Here is a 9,361-nt window from a genome sequence, read left to right on the forward strand (position 1 = left end):
TGAGTGCAGAGAGTATGGAGGGGCTAAAAAAGAGAAGGCCTTCTCCAAGTACTTTAAGTTGATGGCAGCTATGAGCTTACTCTATACTGCCTTTATTATATTGAGTTGTGTTCCTTTTATCTCCAGGACTGTTATCATGAAGAGTGCTGGATTGGGTCAAAAAACCTTTTCTACATTTAATGAGATGATTTTGTGGCTTTTTTCTTTCAGTATGTTTATAGGTGTTCATAGGTTTGTAGGGTTGAACACATTTATTTATTAATTTGGTTACACTTTCAGTGATTTATTTTGTATTTTGTTGATTGTATTTTGTTCTCTAATTTTGTTGTTGTTTTTTTATTTTTTATTTTTTTTTAAGAAAGAACTTAGAGTTGGGTGAGTATGAAGGAAGAGAGATCTGGACTGAGGGGGTTCCTGCAGGTGTCAAGCAAGAAAGAAAGCACCTGCAAAGAGGTAAGAATAAAACATCATTTCACACTGACTTGGTAAGCCTGGATCAAGATGTGGTGGAGTCTGTGCTAGGTGGTTTATTCCCCCAAAATTCAAACATAATTTTGGGGAAAATATTTCCATAATTCAATCCCAGGTACATAAGAAGCATCATTACATTGAAACACAATTCAGGGTCCAGGCCATTTTTTCCACGAATATGGGGGTTTACAAATAGGTTGCCTTTATTCATTTTGTGGCATAAAAAAAGAGTCTGGTCTGGTCTGGTATTAATCATACAGATAACCTAGAGGTGATTTCATCCAATAGCTACCGTTGGTCTTGGTTGTAGAAGCTATAAAAACATTTATATTACCAAACAATAATGAGAACATGGGATAAATGACACATCTAAATGTGGACTACAAATCCACAGAAAAGAGATGTCCCAAGGGTAAGAGTAGACCCTTTACTTGCCCTGGTTCAATAGGTAATACAGATCACTAAGTTATTAATAACATCTAATTCCTAACAATCTGGATGAAAGAACAGGTCTTTCATCTTTCCCATTGGAAAGACAATCCTGCATGCTTAATACCAGGCTCAACAAACTTCATGTCGTACTGCCTAAATATTCTCCCTTATAATACTAAAGAAAAACTTTGACTGTAATAGAGAAGGTTGTGTAAATTGCCTCTATAGATATTTTACCTAATATAGGCAAACATTAAAGAATTATAAGAATAAATGAAAGGGAAAATCCACCTTAATCTGGAGAGACATTCAAAGGTCCCTAGAGAGATTTTGTTTAACACTTTATGTAAATTGGATTATACATGGCAGGAAACTTTTGCCAATAAAGACTAGGCTTGAGCAACAAAGAATCTATACTTGCTCTATTTTGCAAAATTGCAGCCCTCCATGCACATATCTCTACATTAATTTCTGTTCATATTTTTGTGGTAAGATTATTAGTAGTTTTACTTTCATATGAGCAATTTTGTGACTTCCCTTTGTTTTCTGGGATAGGCAATCAGAGAGCCATTGTGGTATTAAACATTATAGGATCCAGTAAATACAAAAATTATCACAATTTTCATGGAGCGCTCTCTTAATTCTATTGAACAGTTGCAAAGATTTACTAAGCAAAATGGGTATAATATGGAGTAATCCATATAAACCTTTATTACAAGTCCTTAATATAACAAAACATTATCATATTATCTTCTATCACAGGTAATCCTTGTATCTCACTCCCAACCTAGTAGTGATAATAATAATAATAGTAATAATAGTAATAATAATAATAATGATACAATAATACCACAAAATTGAATTCTGCATAGAGAAGTTGTTAACATATAGTACAGCCAGAAAACAAATTACATTTTTGGGGACTATACTATAATGTCCTTGCTGTTTTCCCAAGTTCTCTGGTTTGTGAGTTCAAAGTCCTGACAGCTCCCCAAGTTAAAAGGTTACTCTTACCCTTGGGACATCTCTTTTCTGTGGATTTGTTGTCCACATTTAGATGTGTCATTTATCCAGTGTTCTCTAGATGTCCTTCCTCAGATCAAATGCCCTCTGGAACTTTGCTGACTTTCTGGAAAGACAGAAGCATAACTTTGTCCTGATGTTAACACAGGTCATTTTCATTGATTATATTCTACATCATTTTATTTAACATATACTTTTAAATTGTGTCTCCCTTAAGAAAAAATGCTTTCAGGCAACAGATAAAAGCATTATCCTTTAAAGAGAAAAACATTGTTTTATTTTATTTAAAGTTAGTATAGCCATATAGTATCGACATGTAGTATAGCCATATGTGTGATGATTGAGGTGGGTATAAATACTCCCTTTAATTTAGTTAATTAATTTTTTATTTGAAAGATAAGTATTTGATTACTACATTCCACCATAGATTGGCTCTGTGGATATTAAGAAATTTTAGTAATATGAATAATATTAAAATTCTTCAAATCATTTGATAGAATAAGTGGAATCATTATTAGTAGTCATTGTAACAACAGTCCTAAAAACGTATGTATAAAGAGCTATTTGGCAAAGCTATGCTCCAGATATGATGCAATTATATTTCTCTGGAGTTTCCATGCCAGGGCTATGGCATGAATTAGACTAGATATGGGAATTGTTCAAGTCCATAGAGAACAGGTTTCTGTGTTCCTGACAGCAGAGAAGGCCAAGACATGTGATGAAGTTTCAGCTTTCAGGATGTATTCCACTCATTACTGATTATATACTAGAATGATGCCATTAATAGAGAAGAGGCTTTCATGAGCCTCTCCTAACTTTCTTTCTTGGCAAAGTCTAATCTTTTATCAAACCATGGGAAAACATTAAATTAATAAACAAACAAAACTTATTAAACTTACATCAGTCATTAATAATAAGTTTTAACTTACCAATTCAGATCTTTAAATTTTAGGACAGTTTCATTTTTTTGAGTTTTAAAAATCTTTACTTCTGAGAGAGCTGAATGCCCAGAAGTGCAGACATCCTGAGACCGCAGGACAGACTGCCACTTCTGCACACCTCTGCTCATATCCCTGGTCCAAGGGGAAACTGTACAGTGCCTCTGGACACAGGAATATAAGAACAGTCAGCTGCCATTACCCGTGATTCGGGTTTATGCCCAGGACTGAGGTGAACAGGTCAAACTGCTCCCTGTACCCAAATCCAGTTGGGGAGACAGCTGAACCCTCAGAAGTCTGGACACTCCTGAGAAATTATAGGAGACTACCCTCTGCCCACATTCCTGATCCAAGAGGGAAATACCTAGTGCTAACTGTGCCCCCTGGGTGCAAGAACCTAGGAGAGTCAGGGGCAGGAACCTTCTGATTCCTGCCTGCACTTAGAGCTGAAAGACAGTCAGCAGGAGCGCCTACACACCTGAGAGCAGAGCATCTGCTCCAGAAAAGACTGAAATAAAACAGGAAAACAGTTCTAAAGGAGTGCTGACATAGAGGCCTACAGGAAGTCAAGCCACTCTCAGAAACAGCAAGACAAACATAAGAGACAACCCAATGGTGAGAGGAAAGGACAGGAACCTAAGCAACAGAAACAACGACTATTTTGCAGCATGAGAACCCAGTTCTACCACCAAAAAATATACTGGATATCCAAACACACACACAAAAAAATAAGATGAAGATTTAAAAACGCATTTTATGGTAATGATGGAGGACTTTAAGAAGGACATAAATAACTCACTTCAAGAAATGCAGAACAACACAAGTAAATAAGTAGAAGTCCTTAAAGAGGAAAGACAAAAATTCCTGAAAGAATTACAGGAAAACACAACCAAACAGGTGAAGGAATTGAGTAATATGGTCCAGGTTTTAAAAATGGAAAAAGAAATAATAAAAGCACAGACAGAGACAACCCTGGATATAGAAAACCTAAGGAAGAGATCAGGCGTCATACATACAAGCATCACCAACAGAATACAAGAGATAGGAGAGAATGTCCAGGGCAGAAGATACCATAGAAAACATGCAAACAACCATAAAAGTTAATGTAAAACACAAAAAGCTCCTAGCCCAAAACATCCAGGAGATCGAGGACACAATGAGAAGATCAAACCTAAAGATGATAGGCATAGAAGAGAGTGAAGACTCCCAACTTAGAAGCAGTCATTAAAGGTCTCCCAACCAAAAAGAGCCCAGCTCCAGACAGGTTCAGTGCAGAATTCTATCAGACCTTTATAGAAGACCTCATACCAATACTAGCCAAACTATTCCACAAAATTGAAACAGATGGAGCGCTACCAAATTCCTTCTATGAAGTCACAATTACTCTTATACCTAAACCACACAAAGACCCAACAAAGAAAGAGAACTTCAGACCAATTTCCCTTATGAATATTAACACAAAAATACTCAATAAAATTCTGGCAAACCGAATCCAAGAGCACATCAAAACAATCATCCACCATGATCAAGTAGGCTTCATCCCAGGCATGCAGGGATGTTTTTTTTTTTCTTTTTTCTTTTTTTTTTTTCGGAACTGGGGACTGAAACCAGGGCCTTGTGCTTGCTATCCACAGGGATAGTTTAATACAAGGAAAACCATCAACCTGATCCATTATATAGACAAACTGAATGAAGAAAACCACATGAGCATTTCATTAGATGCTGAGACAAAATTCAACACCCCTTCATGATAAAAGTCCAGGAAAGAATACGAATTCAAGGCTCATAGTAACATAGTAAACATAGTAAAAGTCATATACAGCAAACCAGTAGCTAACATTAAACTAAATGGAGAGAAACTTGAAGCAATCCCACTAAAATCAGGGACTAGACAAGGCTACCCACTCTCTCCCTACTTATTCAATATAGTTCTTGAAGTTCTAGCCAGAGCAATCAGACAACAAAAGGAGATCCAAGGGATACAGATTGGAAAAGAAGAAGTCAAAATATCACTATTTGCAGATGATATGATAGTATATTTAAGTGATCCCCAAAGTTCCACCAGAGAACTACTAAAGCTGATAAACACCTTCAGCAAAGTGACTGGGTATAAAATTAACTCAAATAAATCAGTAGCCTTCCTCTACATGAAAGAAAAACAAGCCGAGGAAGAAATTAGGGAAACGACACCCTTCACAATAGTCCCAAATAGTATAAAATACCTCGGTGTGACTTTAACCAAGCAAGTGAAAGATATGTATGATAAGACCGTCAAGCTTCTGAAGAAAGAAATTGAAGAAGATCTCAGAAGATGGAAAGATCTCCCATGCTCATGGATTTGCAGGATTAATATAGTAAAAATGGCCATTTTACCAAAAGCCATCAACAGATTCAATGCAATCCCCATCAAAATACCAATCCAATTCTTCACAGAGTTAGATAGAAAAATTTGCAAATTCATCTGGAATAACAAAACCCCCAGGATAGCTAAAACTATCCTCAACAATAAAAGGACTTCAGGGGGAATCACTATCCCACTATCCCTGAACTCAAGCAGTATTACGGAGGAATAGTGATAAAAACTTCATGGTATTGGTACAGAGCCAGACAGATAGACCAGTGGAATAGAATTGAACACCCAGAAATGAACCCACACACCTATGGTCACTTGATTTTTGACAAAGGAGCCAAAACCATCCAATGGAAAAAAGATAGCATTTTCAGCAAATGGTGCTGGTTCAACTGGAGGTCAGCATTTAGAAGAGTGCAGATAAATCCATGCTTATCACCCTGTACAAAGCTTAAGTCCAAGTGGATCAAGGACCTCCACATCAAACCAGATACACTCAAACTAATAGAAGAAAAAGTGGGGAAGAGTCTCAAACACATGGGCACTGGAGAACATTTCCTGAACAAAACACCAATGGCTTATGCTCTAAGATCAAGAATCGACAAATGGGATATCATAAAACTGGAAAGCTTCTGTAAAGCAAAGGACACTGATGTTAGGACAAAACAGGAACCAACAGATTGGGAAAAGATCTTTACCAATCCTACAACAGATAGAGGCCTTATATCCAAAATATACAAAGAACTCAAGAAGTTAGACCGCAGGGAGACAAATAACCCTATTGAAAAAATTGGGTTCAGAGCTAAACAAAGAATTCACAGCTGAGGAATGCCGAATGGCTGAGAAACACCTAAAGAAATGTTCAACATCTTTAGTCATAAGAGAAATGCCAATCAAAACAACCCTGAGATTTCACCTCACACTAGTCAGAATGGCTGAGATCAAAAACTCAGGTGACAGCAGATGCTGGAGAGGATGTGGAGAAAGAGGAACACTCCTCCATTGTTGGTGGGATTGCAGACTGGTACAACCATTCTGGAAATCAGTCTGGAGGTTCCTCAGAACATTGGACATTGAACTACCTGAGGACCCAGCCATACCTCTCTTGGGCATATACCCAAAAGAAGCACCAACATATAACAAAGACACGTGTTCCACTATGTTCATAGCAGCCTTATTTATAATAGCCAGAAGCTGGAAAGAACCCAGATGCCCTTCAACAGAGGAATGGATAGAGAAAATGTGGTAAATCTACACAATGGAATATTACTCAACTATCAAAAGCAATGACTTTATGAAATTCATAGGCAAATGGATGGAACTGGAAAATATCATCCTGAGTGAGTTTACCCAATCACAGAAAAACACACATGGTATGCCGTCATTGATAAGTGGCCATTAGCCCAAATGGTTGAATTACCCTAGATGCACAGAACACATGAAATTCAAGAAGGATGACCAAAATGCAAATGCTTCACTCTTTGTTTAAAAGGAGAACAAGAATACCCTTGGCAGGGAATAGGGAGGAATAGTTTAGAACAGAGGCAGAAGGAACACCCATTCAGAGCCTGCCCCACTTGTGGCCCATACATATACAGCCGCCAAACTAGATAAGATGGATGAAGCAAAGAAGTGCAGGTTGACAGGATCCAGATGTAGATCTCTCCTGAGAGACACACCCAGAATACTGCAAATATATTGGTGAATGCCAGCAGCAAACCACTGAACTGAGAACGGGACCCCCATTGAAAGAATCAGAGAAAGGACTGAAAGAGTTTGAAGGGGCTCGAGTCCCCACATGAACAACAATGCCAACCAACCAGAGCTTCCAAGGACTAAGCCACTACCCAAAGACTATACATGGACGGACCCTGGGCTCCAACCTCATAGGTAGCAATAATAGCCTAATAAGAGAAACAGTGGAAGGGGAAGCCCTGGGTCCTGCCAAGACTGAACACCTAATGAATGTGATTGTTGGGGGGAGGGTGGTATTGGGGGGAGGAAGGGGAGGGGAAGCCCATATAGAAGGGGAGGAAGAGGGGTTAGAGGGATGTTGACCTGGAAACTGGGAAGGGGAATAAGAATCAAAATGTAGGCAGACGCCCTGCCACAGGTCCACAGTGTCCCTGCTACAGGCTTTCCATCGAGGACCATGGCGAGGCTGGGGATACGATGAGCACTACGGTCCTATTCACTGGAATGAATTGTTCCCTATTGCCGATGGTGATCAGCAGTCTCCAATTGAGATTAAAACCAAAGAAGTGAAATACGACTCCTCACTCCGACCTCTCAGTATCAAGTATGATCCTGCCTCGGCTAAAATCATCAGCAATAGTGGCCATTCCTTCAACGTTGACCTTGACGACACAGAGGACAAATCAGTTCTGCATGGAGGGCCTCTCACTGGAAGCTACAGGTTGCGGCAGTTCCATCTGCACTGGGGGTCAGCAGACGACCATGGCTCTGAGCATGTGGTGGATGGAGTGAGGTATGCTGCAGAGCTGCATGTTGTCCGCTGGAATTCAGACAAATACCCCAGCTTTGTAGAGGCAGCTCATGAGTCCGATGAGCTAGCTGTCCTGGGAGCATTTCTACAGATTGGGGAACACAATCCTCAACTGCAAAAGATCACGGACATTTTGGATTCCATTAAGGAAAAGGGTAAACAAACACGGTTCACAAATTTTGACCCCTTATGTTTGCTTCCATCATCCTGGGACTACTGGACATACCCTGGTTCTCTGACGGTTCCACCTCTTCTTGAGAGTGTCACGTGGATTGTTTTAAAACAACCTATAAGTATCAGCTCTCAACAGTTGGCCAGATTCCGAAGCCTCTTGTGCACAGCTGAGGGCGAGAGTGAGGCTTTCCTGTTAAGCAATCACCGTCCGCCACAGCCCCTGAAGGGCCGCAGAGTGAGAGCGTCTTTCTATTAGCACCAACCAGTGGATCAGCACAACCAGAACACGAAGGGAGCAAACACAATGGAGCTGAGACATTCCTATTTATGGCTTTTTGAGAATTTCACGTTTGTGGGTTCCACTTGCCCAGCAGCTTTGGCACCACAGAGAAAACCGGAGGTCTGAAATAACTTAGCTCATCACTCCTAGATTTGCCCTAATGGATGTACAATTGCTAAATATTGGATGTATGTTAAAGTCACGAAGTACACTGTTTCAGCCTTCCTGACAATAATGTAAGCCTTCCAAACCTCAGATCGTACTAAACTTTGCTGTGGGCTTTGGCTGAACATTCTAAAGAGTGTTTGATAAAAACTTTAAATTCACTCTGAAATGGTATTATTCTTAAGCAAGCAGTTCTTACAGTTTTAATATTTTTCTGATGAACCAAGAGTATATATTTCCTTTAATACATTTTTCCTCAGATTCTCATTTTATGTACTGTAATATAGCATACAACAAAAAACATACAGGGATAAGGATAGAATAATCCTGGCTACTCCTGTGACTAAAATAACCTACAGTTTTAGTGAAGAATTCCTCAGGCTAAGAACATCTATTTAAGGCATTATTCCGTCTAATATATTCACTCGAGAATGTTAGTGACCACCAGGGTGATAACTGACAATGTGTCTGGCTCATGGCATTAACATGATTCAGACCAGCAGTTTACACAATACCACTGCAGCAGAACTGCCCTGAGCTGGTGAACAAGTTCCCACATTTGCCCTGGGTGTTAACAGAGCAGGACGCTATCCTATATCTGTTGTTTTTTCTATCACCAGTGAAAACAATGCGCCCAGTCTTGCATAAATGCCTACGCATTCAGTGCATTTTCTAGGAAGAACGTATTTCCCGTTGTAAATGTTAGTTAGGCTGTTATATGATTTTATAAGATGCCATTTGGTACTAACTTCAGACTATTCTCTCTGGAGTGTCGCACGCCATGCTCCTTTTGTGTTTTCATTATGAGGTGATTCCATCATTAACTCAATAACCACACCTAAGACTTGAATATTTGTTATACTTTTGCTATTTTGTGAAACTGTGTCCCTGAGTTTCTTAAGTTTAATAATTTGTTTCAGATTTCTCTCATCTTGTAAATGTAAAGTTAATTACTGAGATTTTTCTTCATATTCTTCTCAGTAGAATAATTTTATTTTGAGTAAATTGTACAATGATGATGT

The 9,361-nt window shown here is 39.0% G+C and overlaps 1 protein-coding gene across 1 annotated transcript; it reads left to right on the forward strand.

The window, feature by feature from the left end:
• Window positions 1-381: 381 nt before the first annotated feature.
• Car13l1 (carbonic anhydrase 13 like 1) lies at window positions 382-8,408 on the forward strand. The gene is made up of 2 exons (XM_039078103.2): window positions 382-453; window positions 7,350-8,408. The coding sequence occupies exons 1-2, from the start codon at window positions 382-384 to the stop codon at window positions 8,148-8,150; spliced, it is 873 nt and encodes a 290-aa protein (XP_038934031.1). The 3' UTR covers window positions 8,151-8,408.
• Window positions 8,409-9,361: the final 953 nt, after the last annotated feature.

The sequence above is a fragment of the Rattus norvegicus genome, chromosome 6 (assembly GCF_036323735.1).
Source record: "Rattus norvegicus strain BN/NHsdMcwi chromosome 6, GRCr8, whole genome shotgun sequence".
In the NCBI taxonomy this organism is placed as follows: domain Eukaryota; kingdom Metazoa; phylum Chordata; class Mammalia; order Rodentia; family Muridae; genus Rattus; species Rattus norvegicus.